Genomic DNA, 24,301 nt, shown 5'->3' on the forward strand with positions numbered 1-24,301 from the left:
GATACCCAAAAGCCCCAAGCTGCAGTCCAGCCTTTGGCATCTATTGCCTGAGTGACCTTGGGCAAACTGAGAGTTTAATTGGTGCTCCCAGTTAACTCTCTAAAATGATAATCTACAGTTAGGGGTTGGCAAATTATATGTTTTGTTGTTGTTCAGTAGTTTGTAGTCATGTCTGACTCTTCATGACCCCATCTGGGGTTTTCTTGGCAAAGATACTGGAGTGGCTTACTCTTTCCTTTTCTAGCTTATTTTACAGATGAGGAAACTGAGGCAAACAGAGTTAAGTGACTTGCTCAGGGTCACACAGCTATCCAGATTTGAACTCAAGAAGATGCTGCCTCAGAAGAGTTTCAGGGAACTTGTGATGGAAGAGGATCTCCAAATCCAGGAAAAAAAAAAAAGAACTGTAGAGTATAGATGCTAAATGAACCATACTATTTCTTTTGCTTTCGATGCTGCTGTTTTTTTCTATTTTGAGGTTTTCCATCATTGCTCTGATTTTTTTCTCTTATAACATGACTAATGCAGAAATAGGATTAATGTTATTATGTGTGTATATATATATATAACCTATATCAGAGTACCTGCTGTCTAGGGGAGGGGGGAGGGAGGGAGAAAAATCTGAAATTGTAAAGCTTGTATAAACAAAGGTTGAGAACTATCTTTACATGTAACAGAAAAAAAATAAAATGCTTTATTAATTAAAAAAAAAGAAGATGCTGCCTTCCTGAGTCCCAGGCCCGAAGCTCGGTCCACTGGGCTGCCTATTTAGATTCTTTTTTTTTTTTTTTTTTTGCGCGGGGCAATGGGGGTTAAGTGACTTGCCCAGGGTCACACAGCTAGTGTCTGAGGCCAGATTTGAACTCGGGTCCTCTGAATCCAGGGCTGGTGCTTTATCCACTGTGCCACCTAGCTGCCCCACCATTTATATTCTAAAATAAAGTTTTATTGTATTTAAAAATGTAAAAGTCCCTCTTAGCTAGCTGGGTGGTTAAAACAAACAGCTGGCAAGGTTCAAGTTGTAGTTTGACACCCCAAGTCTACAGAGAAGCTTCAGCACCAGTTTTCTCCACTGATAAAAACACAGGTGTAGATGTGAGTCTTCCCTACTTCCTTTCCCCTCCTCTCTCCCTCCTTCACACCCCCTTCAAAGGATGCCTACAATAGCTCTACTCTTGAGAAAGTATTCAGTAATGAATGAGAGCTCATGTTTGAGTGGTTATGAGAACACTTACTGTGCTCCAGACTAGCATGGACATCAGAGTGTGATAATGGTTGGCAGAAAGCTCCCACAAGATAGGGAGGTCTAATGCCTTATTGTACCTTTGTAGTGACTTGAACTATACCCTTCGTATGGGCTCACAGTATGCTATTAAGTGAAGCTTACCTACAGAGGAGGGGACGATTCCAGCGCTCTTTTCCAAGGTGGTTAGACAATAGTCAATACCATCATCAATCTAGAGTGGACAGCTAGGTGGTGTTGGCCCTGGAGTCAGGAAGATTCATCTTTGTGAGTTCAAATCCAGCTCCAGATATTACTAGCTGTGTGACCCTGGACAAGTCACTTTACCCTATTTGCCTCAGTTTCCTCATCTGTAAAATGAGCTGGAGAAGGAAACAGCCAACCATTTTGTATCTTTGCCAAAACGAGGTCATGAAAAGTCGGACACAACTAACAACAATAAACAACCTAGAATAAAAGTAATAATAAATTGCTCTTTCTGAATGAGTCACACCCGGAGAGGACTCTTTTGGTGTCATATTACTTCACTCAGTGAGATAAATAAAAAGGGAAATTATTTCTCTTGGAAGAGACTTTTTTTTCTTTGTAGTTATAAGGGGTCATTTAGGAACACTCAATGTCTCAGCTGAAAGATGCTTCTGCTTATCTTTAGAAGTCCCATCCCTTACTATATCTGGGACCAGGATATGAGTGAATGCCAGGTTCTGATGTGAAGATCTCATCACATGCTAGCCAGGCAAATTCTGAGTTGTCTTCCAAAACCTCAGTCTCAAGTCTGCTCACGATTAAGGGGAATTGAGCCAGAGAGAAATGAATTTGAGACAGCACAAAAATCAAATTGGACCTTTTCCAGATACCAGGAAAAGCTTCAGTTGCTACTTTAGACATATCAAAAGGCCTTAGAAGGAACTTATCAATGGGCAGGGAGATGTCCCAGGGTGAGAAGACCCCAGAAGCTGAGGGAAGTCCCCTGATGAGACAGCTGAGTCATGATGGAATTTATCTTATATTGTAAAAATATAAAAGTAGTTCAATCGCTCAGGAGACCTGTGGAACCCTGGGCAATGCTAATGTTTATTGCAATGCCCATCTTCATGACAGGCAACTTTACCTCTTAAGATTCCATGGAAAGTCCTGCTAGGTGACACAGTGACTGCCCATTGTTTCTTCTAAGGCCTCCATTTTGGGAATGGGCCCAGGCTGGTCCGTTATTGCATGCCTGGCAGGAATTCTGACTCTCTGAAATTTGTCACCATGAGCACAGCATGGACACAGCCCTCCCTTTTTCAATGCTCTCTTCCTTTATTAAGAATGTAAGCTGGGGCAGCTAGGTGGTGCAGTGGATAGAGCACCAGCCCTGGAGTCAGGAGTACCTGAGTTCAAATCTGACCTCAGATGCTTAACACTTACTAGCTGTGTGACCCTGGGCAAGTCACTTAACCCCAATTGCCTCACTAAAAAAAAAAAAAAAGAATGTAAACTCAGGGGCAGCTAGGGAGTGCAGTGGATAAAGTACCAGCCCTGGATTCAGGAGGACCTGAGTTCAAATCCAACCTCAGACACTTGACACTTGTTAGCTGTGTGATCCTGGGCAAGTCACTTAACCCTCATCGGCCCAGAAAAAAAAAAAAGAATGTAAGTTCCCTGAAAGCAGGCATTGTGTTTGTCTGTTTTTTGCTTATATTTGTATCCCTAGTGCTCAGCACATAGTGCTTAATAAATACTTGTTAGCTGTCTGTTTGCCATAAGCTCAGAGATGGATAGGAAGAGTTAACTACCTGAAGATGAAAATTGAAAGGCAGCTTGACAGTGAACAAACACATCTTCAATGAAGATACCTGTGACTAAAGTTTTAAGTCACATTTCCTTGGTAATGTTGGGAGGAAAAGGAGGCTCTTTTAGGGATGGAATTGTTAAGCAGAGAAAGGGAGAAAAAATAAAGGAATGAATGAAGTAGATGTCCTTTTCTAATGGGTCCTAAGAGTAAATTTACCCAAACTGGTCACTATCAATAAGGTGGGGGTTTTTCCCCCTGAAACTTCCTGGCATAGAAGTAAATTCTGGTTACAAGAGCTGTTATATCTGCATAAGAATTAGATTTTAAAGATCCAGTTGGCCACTTATTTCAAACAATACTTAATACAACAAAATTCCATGACAACAAAAGAATTAGGAAAGAATTTTGGAAGATCACAAGAGGGGTCTTTCTTGAGGTAATGTTAAAATTTTTGTACTTTGCACTTTGAATATTTTGCACTTTGAATTTTTTTTTTTGCACTTAGAAATTTAAAAAGTCAGCAAGATTTACTGGACTATTAAAAAAAAGAAGACTGGATTATTTAGAAAATGTTCTGACTTGGTGTTGGCATTTTAGCCCCAACAGCACTGCTGAATTTCACCAAGACAGAGAGCCAGAAGCCCACAACCACCCTTTCTCAGTGAGACATGCAGTTGATTTTCTGGAGTCTTCCTCCTTCAGTTTCATTCTATAATTTCACTTAGATGACCAATTTACCTTTTTTCCTTTTAAATTATGGAGTTTTGCTATTAAACACTCTTGTATGTCTATGATAGGGGCTACTTGAATGTAAGTTCACAGAATCAGGACTGGAATAATAATAACTAGCTTTGATGTAGCACTTGCTATATATGCCAGGCACTGTGTTGTGCTTTACAAATATTATCTCATTTGATCCTCACAACAGCTCTGGGAGGTATTATCATTCCCATTTTATAGATGAGGAAGCTGAGGTAGAGAAGAAATGACTTGCTAAAGGTGATACAGCTAGAATGTATCTGATTTAAACTCTGATCTTTGTAATTCCAGATCCAGCCCTGTATCCGCAATGCCACCTAGTTGTACTTTCAATTTATGTACTTGAAAAACATTAAGGGCCCATCCACCTTGATATGCACTGAATTGGATAAGCACACTTAACACTTACTAGCTGTGTGACCCTGGGCAAGTCACTTAACCCCAATTGCCTCACTAAAAAAACAAAAAAAAAATGTTGAAAATAAGACTTTCCTGATCCACTTATTAAAAAAAAATCTTGGGGCAGCTAGGTGGCACAGTGGATAGAGCACTCTCTATGACTATGAAAAGCTAGGTGGCACAGTGGGATTGAGTGCAGACCCTGGAGTCAAGAGGACCCAAGTTCAAATCTCACCTTAGACACTTACTAGCTGTGTGACCCTGGGCAAGTCATTAATCCTGATAGCCTCAAACATCTGGGGCCATCTCCAGTCATCCTGATATCAGATGGTTCTGGAGGAGAGAATGAGGCTGGTGACTTTGCACAACCCTCTTATCCAATTCCACTTATCCAATTCAGTGCAAATCATGACATCACTCCAATGTCATGATCCTCTTTGAGAATGAATGACAAACAACAACAATGAAAAGAATGGCTATCTTGGAAATAAAGTCTTAATGTTTTTCTAACATCAAAACTTTCATAGAGATGATCAACTATGACAGATTTAGCTCTTCTCAGCAGTACAAGGATCCAAGACAATGCCAAAAGACTCATGATGAAAAATGCTCTCCACATCCAGAGAAAGAACTATGGAGTCTAAATGCAGATAGAGGCATACTATTTTCCCTTTTGATTGTTTTTTTCTTTCTTTCTCATGGTTTTTCCCTTTTGTTCTGATTCTTCTTTTACAACATGACTATTGTGGAAATGTTTAACATGATTATAGTGTATAACCTCTATCAGATTGCTTGCTGGATTGGGGAGGGTAGGAGAAAATTTTGGAAATCTTACAAAATCTTACAAAAATGAATGTTGAAGGGGTAGCTAGGTGGCGCAGTGAATAGAGCACCAGCCCTGGAGTCAGGAGTACCTGAGTTCAAATCCAACCTCAGACCCTTAACACTTACTAGCTGTGTGACCCTGGGCAAGTCGCTTAACCCCAATTGCCTCACTAAAAAAAAAAAATGTTGAAAACAAGACTTTCCTGATCCACTTATTAAAAAAAAATCTTGAGGCAGCTAGGTGGCACAGTGGATAGAGCACCAGCCCTGGATTCAAAAGGACCTGAGTGCAAATCCGGCCTCAGACACTTAACACTTACTAGCTGTGTGACCCTGGGCAAGTCACTTAACACCAATTGCCTCACACACAAAAAAACCAATCAAACAAACAAAAACGAAAACAAAAACAAAAAAAATCTTGCACAGAAAGTGGAAGCTTCCAAGTGTAAGTCAACATACTTTGGTGACCTTTGAGGTTTTGCCTTATGAAAAAGTTTAGGGTGGATGTATTGGGGAGCAAAAAAAAAAAAAAGTGATTATTTTGTTTTAGAGTCCAAAAATCATGACTTTTTTTTTAATGAATAGAATACTACCAAGAATTAAAAAAACACACACTTATTACCATTTAATATACACCCCTCTGCTGCAAATAAATTAACTTCACTCTTCATCCTCTTACCTACAATCCATGTTCAGTGATCTATAGATGCCTTACTTCTGTGCAACCTGGGAAATACAGTAAGGCACAGAAATCAACTGTATCTGGTGGGCCACCAAATAGAAAAGATATCAGAGCTATGAGCAGCTGACCCAAGAAAAGTGAATCTAAAACACGGATTGTGCACTCTTTATTTTTGTCTTTATAGATCACATAGTAATAACAATAATTATAGCTGGCATTTATATGGTGCTTTAAGGTTTGCAAACATCTTGCTCTTTCATTCAAAGCAACCTAGAGAGGTAGGTGCTGTTACTGAGTCAGTGAAGTGAGAGTCACATAGTTACTAAGTGTCTGAGGCCACATTTGAATTCAGGGCTTCCTGACTCCAGGCCCAGATCTCTCTTCATGGCAACACCTAGCCGGATGTCCTTTTTTTTTTTTTTTTTTTTTTTTTTTTTTTGCGGGGCAATGGGGGTTAAGTGACTTGCCCAGGGTCACACAGCTAGTAAGTGTTAAGTGTCTGAGGCTGGATTTGAACTCAGGTCCTCCTGAATCCAGGGCCAGCGCTTTAACCACTGCGCCATCTAGCTGCCCCCCGGATGTCCTTTAATGGAATAGTTTGGCCTACCTAGCTACTACCAATTAAGTAGGCACTTAATAAATGCCTTTTACTTGATTCAGTGGCAAATTCACTGAAAATGCTGGGGTGACCAGAAGTTCTTGGTATTTTGCTTTCGTTTCCATCTTTTCTTGATGTACTTGTTGATGTTTGTCCTTCATTCTTGAAGAGGACCATGACATTGGGGCTATGTCATGACTTGCACTGAATTGGATTTAAGTGAGGGAGGACTGTGCAAGATCACCAACCTCACTCTCTCCTCCAGAGACATCTCGGTCCAGTGGCAAGATATACATCAGGACAACTGGAGATGGCCCGGATGTTTAAGGCAATTGGGGTTAAGTGACTTGCCCAAGATTACACGGTGTCTGAGGTAAGCTTTGAACTCAGATTCTCCCAACTTCAGGGCCAGTGCTCTATCCACTTCACCACCTAGGTCAAATCTATCTCCATCAAATTAATGGCATGACAATCCTGTGAGTCTGAAATATTCTCTTAAAAAAGAACAATAAAAATAAAATCCTCTGACATAAGGAAGAGAGGTCAGATAAACATTGCTAGAAGGTTCTACCCTTTCAGAAAAAAAAAAAAAAGCAAGCAAACAAAAAAGCATCCTTAAGACATCATGCACATTTCATTAGGAGGTTAAAACAAGCACACCAGAACACCAAGTTGTCAGGCTGTAGAAATTCCAGGTATGTGCCAGTAAGTGTTTAACGACTGGCTCTCCCTCCCGTGACACCTTACTTAATTTTTCTCCATCACTTCCATAAGTCTAGATCATCAGCAGAACAATAAACCACACCCTTCTTTGTAGCAGTTTGCTGACTTCTGAGATAGAAAGGCTTGGACTGAAAATTTAACACTAGGATCTCTATCAAGCTGGCTTGAGCTAGTTCCAACATATGTCCAGTTTCAGTCCAGGTCCTGAACTGGGGGGATCGGGAAGGAGTTCAACTCTGCACTGCCTAGGGAAATGATGTCATTTCCATTTTGAATTTCCCTCCTCCTTTAACAGACTGTGGCTGTATCCTGTACTGTGGTGGGAATGGAATGAACATTACGAATTGCTGAGATGATAGGTTAGGAACTGGACCGTAACTGCTTAGGGAACTCCCAATGAAGAATTCTCTACCAGGGCAGGTCCGCACCTTCTCTGCAGTTTAGAGTTGCTTGGAACAGTGTTGTCCGATCCAAATAGAAATTGATCCCTTGGGCTGCATGTTCACTTAAAAAAACCACACATCAACATCACGTTGTATTTTAATTTATTTTTTGTTGAGCACTTCCCAATTACACTTTAATATGGTTTTGGTGGCACAGCTACTCGGCCGAGTTTGACACAGCTCAGAGGTGAAGCGGCTTCCTCGGGAAAACATAGTCACACTAAGTGTCAGACATGGGCTTTTGGGCTGTGATGCCAGTTCTAACCTTCATGACAGTGATGAGATGATAGCCCGGGAACATTGTCTGCTCAGGGTAACCTAAGTGGGAATAGAATATTCTCCTTGTCATTGTGTCCCTTAGAAAACTTGGACAAAGAGACATAGACAGAGACAGAGATGGGGGGGGGCAGAGAGAGCAACAGAGAGACACACACAGAAGAGACAGAGGCAGAGACAGACGAGATTACATATAGAGGGAGAAAAGAGGAAGACAGGAGGAGAGAGAGAGGGAGAGTGAGGGGAGAGAAGGGAAGGAGGGAGGGAGAGAGAAACAGAGACAGGGAGAGGCTGAGAGAGAAGAGAGAGATAGAAGAGAGACAAAGACAGAGAGGGAGAGATAAGAGAGAAGGGGAGAGAAAGGAAGAGTGATGGGGAAGACAGAGAGAGAGAAGGGGGTGGGGGGAAGGAGGATGGGGGGAGGAGGGAATGAAGCAGAATTCCCAGGCTTGGTGTAATTATCTAGGCTTTTTTGTCACATTAAAGATTTTTTACCAAAGGCATCATTCCAACAGGATTTGCTGTGTCCACCATAGAGTCAAGTAACCGATTAGCATATAAACAAACATTTACACATCCTCATTCATTTAAAAAATATAAATAGTGACAATGTTAGGGCCTTTCCCCCCTTTCTCTTCATATTTTTTAAAAGACTTTATGTTACAGACCCTTTATTGCATAACTCTACTCTATCATATATAGGGCACTTTGCCCAGGAGAAGGCAGACCAGGACACATTCCTGAAAGTGAAATTTACTTGTTTCATGTTGACCCAGTCTGGTTAAAAACTAAAGAATCAACCACCCCTTTAACCAACCCCCAGTTTCATTACTTTTCTTCCTACTGTGGAAAAATAGAAAGAGTTATATTTTGGGCAGCCAAGAGAAGGAAAAACAAACCAACCCACAACTGTGTATTTTTCTGTAGTTACCTTTCCTCCCCCCACCCCCCAATTAAAAAATGCCCAAACCCTATCATTTTTCTAGTGGACTGTAATTTGAAAACTGATCAGTTTAAATAATCTTGAGAATCAAGCTGAGTTCTTCATTGGGTCTTTCCGGAGAGGCTAAAGTGAAGAGGTCAGAGTGCTTCTGAACGTGCAGCCCCCATTGGAGGGGACCTCCGCTTCAGGAGGCGGAAGGGCAGCCGGGGCCCTGGCCTTGGAGAGGAAGTCCCTGGGAAGACTTTCCAACAGGCAGTTGAGCTGCTCCTGCCCTAGTTTGATCTTGTCGTCCAATTTCCGCTGCTCAATGAGGAGCGTCGACTTCATCTTCACAAAATGTTGATAGTCTTGGAACTGCTCCTTGGTGAGGTAATTGGCCAAGATGTCCAAAACCACCCGCTCTCTCCGGTCCAGGTTCTCCTTGAGTTCTCGAGCATCTTCGTGCTGGCCAGCCAACACCTTTCTCTTCTCATTTAGAGAGCTCTGCCACATCAAAAGACGGGGAGTAATTAGAAAAAGGCAGGAAACAGTAAGGAAGGAGCAACTTGAGTCTACCTAGAAAACACAGAAACTGATTCTATTAAAACCTCTCCTAAATTTATTGTTTCTTTTCTTTTCTTTCTTTTTTTTTTTTTAAAGTGAGGCAATTGGGGTTAAGTGACTTGCCCAGGGTCACACATCTAGTAAGTGTCAAGGGTCTGAGGCTGCATTTGAACTCAGGTACTCCTGACTCCAGGGTCGGTGTTCTATCCACTGTGCCACTTAGCTGCCCCACTAAATTTATTGCTATACTTTTCTAGCACCAGGCCCGAAGGCAAGAATTCAAATCTAGCAAGTCATTTAGCCTCTGTTTGCCTTTGACAGTTTCCACAACTGTCAAACTGAGATAAGAAAAAGCACCTCTTTCCTAGGGTTGTTGTGAGGATATGCCCATACAACTAGTAAGTACGGTAGGCAGGATTCAAACTCAGGTCTTCCTGCCTCTGAGTCTAACAATCTATCCACTGTGTGACCCAGCTACCTAAAAGAGAAAAGATATTGATAAAATAAATTTTTCTTTAAATCAAGGTATCAGACAATCCTATTACAAAACCAATGCAGGCAAATTCTCCTGAATTCAGCATTTGTTTTAGGGCAAGTAGGGAGGTGACAGGAAAACCCTGTGGGAACCTCGCCCTTCAGTCAAGTACGATGAGGAAGGGCTTGGCATTTTTGAATGACCAAGGTTCTATTCCTGGAAAAGTCCTGGATATCTGTGTTAAAAACCAACCTTTCTCTTTTTTTGTCCTGCTCCTAGGAACCCAGTGAGCTAATTGTGTGAAGGGTGAGAAAACAGAATGTTGAAAAATAATTAGAGCATGGGTTGGAAAATAGCATTGATATAGCACTTTAAGGCTTAGAAAGCTGTGTGTGCGCGTGTGTGTGCGCGCGCGCGCGTGTGTGTGTGTATGCGCGCATGCACACGCACAAACACACACACATTGAGAGGGAGAGGGAGAGGGAGAGGGAGAGGGAGAGAGAGAGAGAGAGAGAGAGAGAGAATCAACCTCAAAGGGAAAAGGACATTATATGAAACTAAGTTGGAAAAAACCCCAGTATCATATATTTATATCCCAGTAGGTTTATAAAAAGCTTTAATAGGGTTTGGTCCAATGTGTGATATGCTAAGGGATGGTTTTATTTTATAATTTCAAGTTTAACAAGAAAGGTAAAAAGAAAAGATTTTTGACATTTAGGAGAAAAATTATTTGCAAAGGTTAAACCAGAAACCAACCAATTCAAAGGTTACAAAGATGTACTCAAGCACGCACACACACACAGACACACACACTCACATGGGGGGAATCCCCTAAAGATTAATTAGTGGCTCCCTGCCCCAAACCCCCCTGACCTTCTCCCCAAAGACCTGATCTAAAACTTAGAGAAACATAAAAACAGAAATTTTAGAACAAATCAAGAAAACAATTTTAAAACAGTACTGGCAACTTAGAACATGAAGTTGAAAAGACAGACTCTAAAACATCCTTGATATTTACATTTAATCCGCTATCACATTTCCCTCTTTAAACATGTGATAGCCATGTTGCAAACCAGATCAAGATGGCTTCTTTGCACCACTCCCACAATTGAGATATCAGTATAGCAGCTGAACAAGTGAGGACTAGATTGGGGTTGAAGGGGGAGAAAAATTTGGAAGGAAGGAAGTAAGAGAGGGAGGAAGGGAGGGAGGAAGGAAGCAAGGGAGGGAGGGAGGAAGAAAGGAAGGAAGGAAGGAAGGAAGGAAGGAGAAAACACTCTTTTCAGAAATGTCCCTTAGGAGTGGTGAACGTTCAGAGCACCCCCATCTCCCCTGTGTTTATGGAATGGTGAAATCGAACTAGGTTAGCAATCTGGTGCTTGCAGTTAAACTGCTAGGTTTCTTTTCAAATGAATTTTTTTCCTTTGGGAAGAAACAAGAAAAGACTTTGAAAGGATTCTATGGAAATCATTCTTTGCTCCCACCCAACTGCCACTTTGACTCCCTTTATGACTAGTTGAATGAAAGGTGATAGAAATATGTGGGGGAGGAGGAATAAAGAGAGGCCACAAAAACACCTAATGTGTTCATCCTATAGCTGCAATTCCAGTTGTTTGGCATCTGATAATCATAATAAGTGACCATCATACTAGTCTTTAAGTTTACAAAGAGGGGTACAACCCTTATGGTCCCTGCTACCAGGGAGGCAGAGGCTGGTAGATTGCTTGAGCCCAGGAGTTCTGAGCTGAAATGGGGATAAAGACAAATGGATATCCACTAAGTCCAGCACCAATATGGTGAGCCCTAGGGAGCAGTTGGCCATGAGGATGTTTAAGGAGGGGCAAACAAACCTAGATTAAATGTGGAGCAAGCCAGAGCTTCAGAGCTATTTGGGGGGTGCGGGGGTGAGGCAATTGGGGTTAAGTGACTTGCCCAGGGTCACACAGCTAGTAAGTGTTAAGTGTCTAAGGCTGGATTTGAACTCAGGTCCTCCTGAATCCAGGGCCAGTGCTCTATCCACTGTGCCACCTAGCTGGCCCTTCAGAGCTATTTTGTAGTGGGATCACGCCTCTGAGTGGCTGGTGCATTTCTACACTGGGTGAAATAGGGAGACTCAGTCTCCAAATAAAAAGGATCATGTTTGGTGGCCTTGGACGGCTTCTAATTTCTCCCCATGCCTATCTAATTTGTCCTATAACTCCTCTAAGACTTCAGAAATGTGGCAGTACATACTGATATTTAGCAAATTTTTAATCCAAACTCTGAATTCCAGTCCAAGTGCCAGTATTAGATTGCTATGGAATCTTGGATAATTCATGCCCCCTCTGCAGATCTCAGTTTCCTTATCTGAAAAATGGACAAAAGATCTCAAATGTCCTTTCTAGCTTTAACAGTCTATGATTCTATGATTGAAAAGGCACGTGGTTCTCCTCTGGGTGCCATGGTAGTTGGGGAAATTCAATGGCTAATGCTCATGTATTCAACAGAGCATTGTAAACACGGTGGCAGAGTTGGGGAAAGCTGCTGGGAGACCCCCAAATAGTAATTCATTTCCCAAGGTGTCAGATTTGGGCCTTATTGCTCAAATTAGTTCTTTTCTTGAGTCCACTGCACCTTGCCCCAGCTCTCCCACAATGAATACAACAGGGCTCTGTAATTAGAATCTCCATGACAATGATCCCTTCTTCCCTTGTTGCCATGGTACATTTGTACTCAATGAGATGCAGCCAACCCATGGTCCCAGATGCAAGCCTTATACCCTTGTTAGTTTCCATCCTTAAAGTTTTCTTTTTTTTGCTTTTGTTTTAAATTTTTTTGGGGGTGGGGCAATGAAGGTTAAGTGACTTGCCCAGGGTCACAGCTACTAAGTGGTAAGTGTCAAGTGTCTGAGTCTGCATTTGAACTCAGGGCCTCCTGAATCTAGGGCCGGTGCTTTATCTAGCTGCTCCCGAGGGAGCAGATCTTAGGAGAAGTCAATTAGTCTGTGAGTTCCTAGAGAACAAGGACTGTCTTTTGCCTTTCTCTGTACCCCTCAGCATGTGTTGACCTGACTTTTATAGAGGTGATAGGTACACAGCAGGCACTCCATAAATGCTCAACTGATGAGTTAGGTTACCTACCCGCTCTTGACTATCAGCATCTTCTCCCAGGCCACTGAGGACATTTTCTACTCGGGCCAGTCGTCCAGAGAGGGAAAGCAAGAGGTTCACAACCTTGTCCAGGTCTCCTATGAACATCTTGTATTTGTCAAATTCATTGGGTTTGCAGAGTTTGCTGATCAAAACTTCCACGTCTTCTCCCAGGGCATTGTTGAGCTTGATGTCCATCAGCAAACTTTCCTTCGCTTCTTTCAGGGACTCCAGTTTAAGCCTCAGGCTTCCAATGAGTTTTGCCTGTAACAATAATGGAGTAAACACACTGGGATGTTAAAAACCAGAGCAAAATGGGGGCCGGTACCAAGCTTCAGTGCCTTTCCCTCCCAACCCAAATCCCACACTGCCAAGGAGCAGTTGGAGAGAGAGAGAGAGAGAGAGAGAGAGAGGGAGGCTGTGCACAGCAAATGGGAAAAACACTGCTAGACCTGGATTCAATTCTCAGCTCTTCTATTTACTCCCTGTGGGACCTTGTGCAACATTAGCCAGCATCTGAGCACTTTGAAGGCTTGCAAGGCTCTTACAAATCCCTCGTTTTATGCTCACAACAACCCTGTGAGTTAAGGGCTATATGTATCCCCATTTTGCAGATGAGAAAAAGGAAGCAGACACTGTTAAGTGACTTGCCCAGGGTCATATAGCTAGTAAACATCTGAGGCTGGATTTGAACTCAAGTCTTCCTGACTTTGTGTCTCATGCTCTATCTTTCAACCTTTTTTAGCTTCCCTGTCTATAAAATGAGATGGCTGGATTGGCTACCCTAACATTTTTGCCAGCTCTAAATGTAAAGGTCATAGCCTGTATCCTTGAGTGAACTCTAGTCAGGTACTATGGGCTGTGTGGAATACATGATTTAAGGAACACATTGCCTTTCCTTCAACAGTTTATCATTTAGCTGGGGAGGCAAACAAAACAACTACAGAACAAAAGAAGAAAATAGAAGTGATAGTTCTAGAGGAGGTGGGATATAGGAATGAATGACTTCTAAAGTCACTTTTTTTTAAAACATTTTTTAAAAAACATTTTCAACATCCATTTTTTGATAAAGTCACTTCTGGCCCTAGACCTCTTATTTGTGTCCCAGTGAGTAAGTACTTGGGAAGATTGAGAAAAGTGAGTGTCCCAGTTCCTTTTATTTTTATTTCCACTGGCATTCCCTCTACTCCAAATGTGTTTAGGTATTAGTGGCCATCATTAAAGAAAAGATGGAAGAGTATGGAAACTGTGAGAGCATCTGTGGAAATAGACGCAGTTGCATCTCAGTGATTAGAGACTCCATCAGGGAGGGTGGCAAGACCACAGCTATGGAAGATCATGCAAGAGATTCATCTCATGCCTTGCAGGAATGCATGTAGCAGGTACATTATCTATTAGATCAAGAGCTAGCTGGAAGAGAGCTCTAGAAGTCATCATCTGAACTCTTCCCTGCCTGTCTTTGCCTACTTTCTCTTCATTTCAACATCTACATTGGGTGGTTCCACCCAACCCAACACTTCCTTATTTATATCCTTATTTTGTTCTCTAGCTGTTTTGTGTTCTTCCCTGACTAAATTGTCTCCTCAAGGGATGATGCTGTGTCCTCTAATTTATGTATTCCCCAAAGCACATAGTCACTGAATAAACTTGGTTTTAATATTCTTAAAGGAGATAAATATTAAAAATACCTTCTAGGGGCAGCTAGGTGGCACAGTGAATAAAGCACTGACCCTGGATTCAGGAGGTCCTGAGTTCAAATCCCACCTCAGACACTTGACATTTATTAGCTGTGTGACTCTGGGCAAGTCACTTAACCCTCATTGCTCCACTCAAACAAACAAAAAAAATCTTCTAACATTAATAAATATATTTGGGTGTATAAATGGTTGAATTCTTTGTTATTACCTACCTCTACCTCTATCTACTTGGATTATCACATGACGTGAAGAGATCTAGTCTATCCAGTATGTTGGATAGACCCCTTAGTGGGAGGGCATTTGATGGGAAGGCATGGAATATGGATTCATAGGACAAGAAGATCTAAATAGATTGCAACCCTCAGAGAGTTTACTCACAATGATGAGATCAAGAACCAAAATACAGAAATAGCTACTTACCTATTTCTAGGGGGAATTATAATATGAATGAATATGGTTTTTTTTTTTTCCCTTAAGTGAGGCAATTGGGGTTAAGTGACTTGCCCAGGGTCACACAGCTAGTAAGTGTTAAGTGTCTGAGGCCGGATTTGAACTCAGGTACTCCTGACTCCAGGGCCGGTGCTCTATCTACTGCGCCACCTAGCTGCCCCGTGAATATGTTTTTGAAAAAACAGAAACAGGCAGTCATTGCTAAAATCAAAGGTATTGTCCAATCTGACTGCATCTGTATCACCTCTTCATCACCTTCAAGATCAAATATTAGTTTGTCCATTTGGTATTTAAGGCTCTTTACAACTTGCCCCCCTCCTACCTTTCCAGCTTTATACCTGACTGACTCCTCCCTGATCCAAGATTTCTACAGTCCAGGCATGCTGAATTACAACTAGGATTTTTTTTTTCTGTTCCCCTTCCTTTTCAAAGGCAGTGCTTTGTTCCTACAAATTCATTTTGTTTAATCTATTTTAATGAAACTCTATTCCCACAGGCTCTCCTTTAGCCCTCCATTAAATCTCTCCATTCCTGTGTGCAAACCTTTTCTCCAGTTTTGGAGTTTTACTTAAGATATTGACTTATTCTCCACCAAGAGAATAGATGTAACACACACTCTGGTCCATTGAAAAGAAAAAAGATATTGGTTTACTTTATTTAGTTATCTAATTCATTGACTCCCCAAGAAAACTCCAAATGGAGTCATAAAGAGTCAAAACGAACTATTCCCCTCTTCTACTACACATATCCACCTCTGAAAATCTTTCTCTTCTGTCAAGGACCAATTCAATTGTCACTTACACAGTTATCTGTGTTCTCCACACAGGGAAAAGTGATTTTTTTCTCCTCAAGTTTCCAGTAATACTTTGGAACTCTCCTTTGTGCTGACCACTCTATGCCTTCTATCATAGTTTTTGCAAATTTCTTTCCCCTTGAATTAAGTTGTAAGTGCTCTCTGAGGGAAATGTTTATATCTTCCTCCCTCCCTCCCTCCCTCCCTCCCTCCCTCCCTCCCTCCCTCCCTTCCTTCCTTCCTTCTCTCCCTTCTTTCTTTCTTAATACAAATCTGTTGGAACTTAACTTGGAACAAATTGGAAACATTTTCCACTAATTTCCAAGTAATCATCAAACTAGGGGAGGGGGCAAAAAGCAACATGTAAATTGTCATCCTGGCATTGTAAGATAGGCAACCCAACTTGCAAAGATGAACTGAAAGTTTGGTTTACAAGAGACTCTGGCCAGAATATGGTGGTGAATATCCAATAAGAAATGCCGGGGGTGGGGGTGGTGGGGGGAGGATCTAGTAGATCAGCTCCCCTGGCCCCACATAGAATTGTTTTTAAAAGGAGACCATATGGGGGCAGCTAGGTGGCACAGTGGATAGAGCACCGGCCCTGGATTCAGGAGTACCTGAGTTCAAATCCGGTCTCAGACCCTTGACACTTACTAGCTGTGTGACCCTGGGCAAGTCACTTAACCCTCATTGCCTCACTTTAAAAAAAAAAAAGGAGACCATATGAATCTAACACATCTGATAAACGAACACAGGAGCCCCATCCTGACAAAAACATCCAAATAGACCTTTTAAAGGAGGCTGCTCAGCACATAGTCCTATCACAGGAAGATGCCACGCAGTGGGTATGCTGTGATGTAGGTGTTAGAAAAAGGGTAAAATGATCACTCTCCAGGAGGAGATTGTGTCACCCTAATCACAGAACCAGCTGAGGAGCTGCCAGCACCCAATGCCAAAAGGGAAGAAAGGAAGACCGTGCTCTTGACATGAGTACCCAGACTAGAGACACTTCTGCCCATTGAGATAACTAGCTTTCTAAAAGAGGAGCAGATAGGTTTGAGAGGTCTAGAAGTACAGGGGGGAGTAGAGAGAGGTGCAAAGGGCAATAGACTCATGTTAGAGGCGTCACTGGAAAAAATCAACAATAACCCATATCCAAGAGGGAGTCAAAACCTTACAACCAATTCCCATTGAGTGTTGGTATCTCAGCCATGCAGGGACAGGAGGCAGCCTCTGGAGTGGGGGGGATGCCCCCCACACAGAAAGCAGCCCACTGTGAATTCTCCCTATTGAAGACCCCAGATTAGGGATGGGAGTGTGGGTGAGCACCTTCACCTTGAGAATGACAACACAAATGTTTCAAGACAAATCCCATGACCAACATTTTCTGTTGTTGCTGCTTTGAACCTTCATGAGGGCCAGGGTAGGGAAATCTTATTAGGGTTAGACAAGCTGTGAATTCCTATAAAGAAGTACCTTCTGGTAATTAGCAACCTGCAGAACCTGGTTCTAATTATCAGGGAGGAGGGACTTAAAGATACAAAATCAACTCAGATTTTTGTCTTGCATGTGGTAATAAGTGACTTTATATAGGTCTAAGCTTTGTAAAGTGTTGTAGACATTTTATTTGCAGGGAATGCAATTATAATTACCCCCACTTTACAGATAAGGAAACTGAGGATCTGAGTTTAAGTGACCTGTGAATGGTCTGTGAGTACCTAGGCAAGATTGGAACTTAGGTCTTCCAGACTCCAAACCAAGTACTCATCCCTTAAAACAGAATTTTAACAAAAAATTGTTGACCTTGCTCAATTAAGAACCTTGGGGTTTTCTTGGTTGGTTGTTTTTAACTAAGTAGCTTATTATATATTTTGGATTTAATTTGCTACGGGGTTTTTTTGGAAAAGATAGTGGAGTGGCTTGCCATTTCCTTCTTCAGCTCATTTTACAGATGAGGAAACTGAGGCAAACAGGATGAAGTAATTTGTCCAGGGTCACACAGGTAGTAAGTATCTGAGACCTGATTCAAACTCAGGTCTTCCTGACTCCAGGCCTGGCATTCTATGTACTGTGCCCCCTAGCTATGTGTCTGGGTAATACCATCTATCCCTTAAGAATATAAATAATTTAAGTCTTGATTTCCCAACTGCTGCAAACATTTTTATCCCCTGTATCCCCTAACTGCCCTTAGAAAGGGGCCCCTTACTTCAAATGGCCAACACAGTTATCCCTAAGTCTCATCATATAGTACAGGTACCCTGAGCGACCCGAGAGTGACCTGAGTCACTCTGAGTGAAGCCAATGGACTTCCTTCTTAGAAGGTTTTAAAATTCATAAAATAAAACACAGGATTACAAAGGAAATCAGTGATACCGTATTGCAGATATTAAAGTTTGGGTTTTTTTTTTTTCAGTCCACAGATCCAGAGGCAGAGGATGTGGATCCAAATCTCTTCTTTAGTCCTCAGTTTTCTCATCTCTACAATGGGTGGGTTGGGCTCGGTGGCCTTTGAGGTCCCTTCCAGGTCTGGACCAAAGTACCTTTGGTCCCTTGTCCTATTGAAGTTGGGCAGACTGACTATGGCACAGGTGTCAGGCCAACCACTGCCAAAGTACCAGCCTTCATTTTCTGGTGCTTGTTACCAGCCAGGTAATGGCTGACTTAGGAGACAAAGATTGTCTCAAGTGTGGAGAAGGTGAGAATGTGATCTGGTAAAGGAAATACTCCATGGACAAAACCGAAGATCTTTTGAAGTCCTGGAGTAACATCTTGTTAGTAATAAGTGCTAGTTGGTGTCCCTGCCTCAGTCTCCCCACTCTGCTGTCATTGTGATCTTCTGGCCTGACTAGCACAGGTCTCACCGTGTCCCATCTCCCCCTCTCCCAGCCTGCCCCATTCGATAAACTCCAATGGCTTTCTATTACCTCCAGTATCAAACATAAAATCTCTTTTTTGGTAAAAACCTGGCCCCTTCCTGCCTTTCCAGTCTTCTTACCACTTACTGCCCACTACATACATTTTTGCAAAGCAGGGACACTGGATTGTTTCTGTTTCATCTCCTGACTCCTAGCATTTTCACTGGCACTCCCACCAGGGATGCCCTCCCTCCTCACCTCTGCCTCCTGGAGCCCTTCGAGCCTCAGCTAAAGCCCCACCCCTGCAAACAAGCCTTCCCCAGTTCTCCTTAATCTCAGTGCCTTCTCTCTGAAATGACCTCCATTTTATCCAGTATATAGCTTGTTTGCATGTTGTCTCCCCTTTTAGACCGGGAGCTCTTTGAGAGCAGGCACTGGTTTTTTGTTTATTTGTTTTTCTTGGTAGCTTAACACCCAGTGCCTTAATAAATGATTGTTGACTGACTGACTGACCACATTCTTGCGTATAAAACAGGGGAACCCAGCTCTGAACTTGCCTTCTTCTCATTGACGTCCAGGTGGTCATCATCCTCATTTCCCTCTATAGGCATGGATTTGAGTTTGTTCAGAAGCTCCGCCTTGGGTGCAGACACATTATAGTAGGCAGGACAGTTGATCAACATTCCTGCTCTTTCTTTTTCTGGGCCCCTAGATCACAAGGAATAAACACAAAAGCACAGTTACACCTATACATAGAGGCAACGTCATTTCCCCTAAGATGAATTTTTATTCTAGTCCAAGCTCCTTTCCTGGCAAAGGAGAATTAAACACTTAATAAATGTTCATTTTTTTTTTTTGAGATGAAAAGAGGTAAATAGGGATTAAGGGACTTGTCCAGAATAACACAGCTAGTATGTGTCTGAGGCTGGATTTGAACTCTGATCTTCCCGACTCCAGGCCCAGTGCTCTATACCACCTAGCTGCCCCTAAATTAGGTACTTTTGGATAAGTATGACTTCATTAGCTTTTTGTATTATTGAAGCCCAGTTCATAATTTGTCACTGAAAGGCCTTCTAGTTAATTCCCTTGTATTTATGCTATAACAGGCCAAACCAACACAGATACCACTTAGCATGGCATATGGTAGGTATTTAATAAATGCTAGTTGCCAACAAAAAGGCAACTGTTTTCATAAACTAGCTTGTTGGAAATGAGGAGGAAATAAAGTCACACCTATCTGTTCTAGTTAACTCTAAATGTTTTTTTTTCTGTCAGATATTTTATGTGACTGAATATGATACATTCTGATTTTTTGATGTTTATAGAAGCTTGTGCTGAAACATACAAAGTAAAATGCTTCCATCCACCAGTAGGTGGCGCATGCCTGCCTGTTGGAAATTTCAGTCTCAAGTACTTGAAACAACAAAAAATGCATTAAAATCTCATTTGTGTTGGTAAAATCAAAATATGTCCTTAATAATTCACCAAATTTAACATTTTATTGGGAAACCCCTTTAAAGGGACTTATTTTAAAATAAAAATGTCATTTCTGGTAACTTCTTCATATTGATAGGCTGAACCATTTATTTCAGAAATCCTAAAAATGGGTAAATTTCTGAAGTATCATAATGATTTGGTTGCTCAAACAACATCTTTCTGATTTAAGAGTTCTTTGAGTCACTGGATAGGAGGACAAAATGGTGGTACACAGGCTCAGTTCAAACAATTGCTTTCCCACCCCAGCAGTTGCTAGTACTCCAAGATTGCCTTGCATTTCCTTTGTCTTTCTGTCCATCCATCTATCATGTATCTATCCATTCTTCTCTCTATGAAAATTAATAAATATTTATTCCCTTTTCTTCCCCTTTAATTAGTGGCATGTTGGTCTGCTAGCTAGTATACATCTGGGAAATAGTCTAGTCTACGGTTACAGAACAGAGGTAAATTCCCTGGCCATTATAAAGGTGAAACCTATGAATGACCATGTTCTAACTAGCTGGTGGTTAATGGAACTGGGAAGAATTTATGAGCTCATACAAAGTCAAATAACCTTAGAAATAAGACACAGCTCTTTTACAGGGGATTCATATTTTAGGTGGGGGCAGATGGCTTCTGAGGTTCCTTTTCACTCAAAGATTATGATTGTTTCCCTTTCAAAATGCTATTATTTCTGTTTGTTATTTAGAATGAGTTGGAAGTTTCTAATAAGCCAGCTCATATTTGAATAAATGACTATTCACTTTTATTTAGTCTGGAATGTTTGCTAGATTTGTGAGACTACTTGTTGCCAAGTACCCAGGATGTCAAGCCACAACATTTTCATTTAAAGATTGAAAAAAAAAGTTAAAAGAAAAAAAAACACTTTAATGAAAGAAAACAGACAAAAGAACATCTCATTATCTTGGAGGACTAGATTGATCTAAGTAAAAGAAACCAAAAGACTTAAAAACAAAAAGGGGTACGATGGGGTGTTGTGGCTCATTAATGTTGCAAAGGCATTCATTAAGTGGGGCTCCTCATTAGCTTTATCAGTTTGCTCTCATTCAGAAGTTCCCAGATTTCCAGGATGAGAAACACCTACGTGATGAACTTGACCTTCCCCCAACTCTTTGGAGACAACCAGTGGTCTTACTTTTTATTCCTTCCCTTCCTTTGCCCACACATTGAAATTCTTAATCTAAGTTGTTTTCTACCTCTTTTTCTGAACCCATTTTTCATGAGCTTTTGAAACTTTCCATCATGTCTTCCTTCCCCAGGAAACTCATCATTGGGAAATCTCATCTGCTGCAAGACTGAATCTGCCCCAAACTGACATCTGATCAGTAACCCCTGCTTATATGAATAAAGGACAGAGCCCTATTGAAAAGGGTGCTCAGCACAGTCTTCTCTCTATTTCTCCAGCTACGATGCTTTGGACTTCTTCACCAGATGGTTTCTGTTGCCTTCCAAACCTACTTCCTGCCCTCCCTTCCTATCTTCTCTTTTACCTTACTTTTGTGTCATCTTGTGCCCCATTAGATTGTAAGCATCTTGAGGTCAAGGACTGTTTTGTTTTTATTTGTATCCCTAGCACTTAGCACAGTGCTTGGCACATAGTAGGTGCTTAACACATTTTTATTGACTGACTGTACATTGATCCTGGAGGGGTAAACTGCCTGTAACCATAGTGTAACTGGCCTATGAAATGAACCCTTAGTTACCAAAGGTTCAATTATGATCTATGGAAGCTAAGGGGCAGCTAGGTGGCACAATGGATAATGCACCAGCCCTGGATTCAGGAGGACCTGAGTTCAAATCCGATTTCAGACACTTGATACTAGCTGTGTGACCCTGGGCAAGTCACTTGACCCTCGTTGCCCTACAAAAACCAAAACCGAAACAAACAAAAAGATCTATGGAAGCTGAGTCTGTCTCTTTCCCACCTTCAGCCCCCGCCCCCCATTTAAAAAAATTGGACGTAGGCTTAATGTTGGGAGGGACTGTCTTTTATTCTACTGCTGTGATTAATAAATGTTTGTTGAATGAATAAATTGAACGATACTTGGAGAAAAGCTTTCAAGGACAAAATAACATTATGGCATTTGGGCAAGGAAGATATCTGTGGGTCTAAGATCTTCACTAGTCACATATTGATTGATTCTAGGAGTTGAGGCCAGTCATGTGCCAATTGTCTCAAGAAATTTGAGTTTAGGGGCAGCTAGGTGGTGCAGTGGATAGAGCACTGGTCCTGGAGTCAGGAGTACCTGAGTTCAAATCCGGCCTCAGACACTTAACACTTACTAGCTGTGTGACCCTGGGCAAGTCACTTAACCCCAATTGCCTCACTAAAAAAGAAAAAAAAGAAATTTGAGTTTATTTATAAGCTCATAGGGTCCTAGAGGATTCAGAGCTGGAAGGGACCCTTTAAGTCACCTTATCCAACTCTCCTCCTTTTATAGATTAAAACCACCAAATCCTGACTCCAAATTCAGTGATCTTCCCACTATGCTACCCTCTCTCTTGTCAAAGGTACTATCGACATTCCCAGTTTTTCAGATGAGGAAACTTGAGTTGAGAAAAGTAAAATGATTTGCTGCAGGTCACCCAGCTAGTGTAAGAAGCTAAATTTGGATAGAGTTCTTCTTGACCTCTGAGTCTACTACTTTTTCCATTTCCTGCATGCTGAGCCAATAGGCAAACTGTAAATCTTATGCTTAGTGGGGACTTACCTACTCCCTTCAGATACTGGGAAACTGGTATTTCTCTGTATTGCCTTCTTCCGCATATTGTTTTCCTTCAGGAAGCTTGGGCCCTGTGGAAACAGACCTTCCATCAGATCCATGGTAGTCTTCATTCTGGAATCTGGATCCAGAATACCTGCTAGGGATTTGTCTTGGTGAACAATCTGCTTGGCCAGAGTCTCTCTCCTGATGTCCTCTGGAGTCTTCTCAGAGCTGGGGCTGCCCTTTTCTGATTCCTGAGTCAGGTCCCCCAGCTTCTGGATGAGACTTGAGGCCTGGGTGGGAAGCATCTGCTCTGGGCTAGACCGCTCCCCAAGAGTTTCAATTGGCTGGTTCTGGGCATTGGGAGTGGATAATAAGCTTGTCTGTTTGGCTCCTGGAACCTTGATGAAAGGGTTGGGTCTGGAAGCTGGGGTTGGGCTGCTCCTTTGAGTATCTGTAATTGTCAGTTCAGACAATCTGATGGAATTGCTGTGGGAAAGCAAAAAGGATGAATAGTGAAGTAAGAATTGAGAGCAAGGGGCTATGGGAGGGTGGGACCTTTCATAGAAAAGTAGAGAAGGGACAGGGAGAGTGGCTCCCTAGAGGGCAGAACTATGACAAACGGGTACAAGGAAGTAACAGGGAAATTGTAGAGGAAGAATTTCAGACTTCACAATATAATCCATCCTCAAATGGAATGTGTTATTTTGTAAGTTCCCCACCCAACAAGATTAAAATGTAACTGGGAAATATTTAACAAAATAAATAAAAATACAAGGCAACATAGATAGAAATCCTTTTCTATTTGAATTTGACATCACTTCCCCTAGGGTGATCTGTAAGTTTATTTTATCTATCTATCTATCTATCTATCTATCTATCTATCTATCTATCTATCTATCTATCTATCTATCTATCTATCTATCTATCTATCTATCTAGAGTGAGGCAATTGGGGTTAAGTGACTTGCCCAGGGTTACACAGCTAGTAAGTGTCAAGGGTCTGAGGGAGGATTTGAACTCAGGTCTTCCTGAATCCAGGGCCGGTGCTCTATCCACTGTGCCACCTAGCTGCCCCTGCAAGTTTATTTTTTTTAAAAATTTATATCAACTCTGAGGTTTCCTAAGCTTCTAGGATCAGGACTGTTTGTTTTGCTGAGCTAATAAGCACGGGGTTTCTTTCTTACCATGAACTTGTTACTTTAAATATTTTGATGACTATTTTAACATGATCAGTTTCCTTTGTAATTCCATGTGTTTTATTTGAAACACAAAACCTGCTTTTATAAAAGATTTTTCTGAAACGGGGTTGTTAAACTGTCAAAAGGGTCCATGATATTACAAAACAAGTGAAGAATCTATAAGAAGACGGTTGCTCTGATGATTTTATTTCCTTAGGGATTCTGAACTCTAGTAATTTTCCTCTTCTGTAAATAAGTTGCAAACTACTGAAAGGGAAGCCAAATAACTTTTCCCAAGCTCTGTCAGTGA

At 41.6% G+C, this 24,301-nt stretch overlaps 1 protein-coding gene across 4 annotated transcripts in view; it reads right to left on the reverse strand.

Moving 5' to 3' along the window:
* Positions 1–8,052: 8,052 nt before the first annotated feature.
* SHROOM3 (shroom family member 3) overlaps positions 8,053–24,301 on the reverse strand; it is a 246,013-nt gene continuing 229,764 nt past the window's right edge. For all 4 annotated transcript variants that reach the window (XM_043971907.1, XM_043971909.1, XM_043971906.1 and 1 more), the window contains 4 exons: positions 22,818–23,300; positions 19,167–19,317; positions 12,806–13,078; positions 8,053–9,151 (listed from right to left, as the gene is read on the reverse strand). In XM_043971907.1, the coding sequence (XP_043827842.1) occupies positions 8,792–9,151; positions 12,806–13,078; positions 19,167–19,317; positions 22,818–23,300 (1,267 nt within the window). In that variant the 3' untranslated portion in view covers positions 8,053–8,791. The remainder of the gene's footprint in view (positions 9,152–12,805; positions 13,079–19,166; positions 19,318–22,817; positions 23,301–24,301) is intronic.

This window comes from Dromiciops gliroides, chromosome 6 (genome assembly GCF_019393635.1).
Source record: "Dromiciops gliroides isolate mDroGli1 chromosome 6, mDroGli1.pri, whole genome shotgun sequence".
NCBI lineage: Eukaryota > Metazoa > Chordata > Mammalia > Microbiotheria > Microbiotheriidae > Dromiciops > Dromiciops gliroides.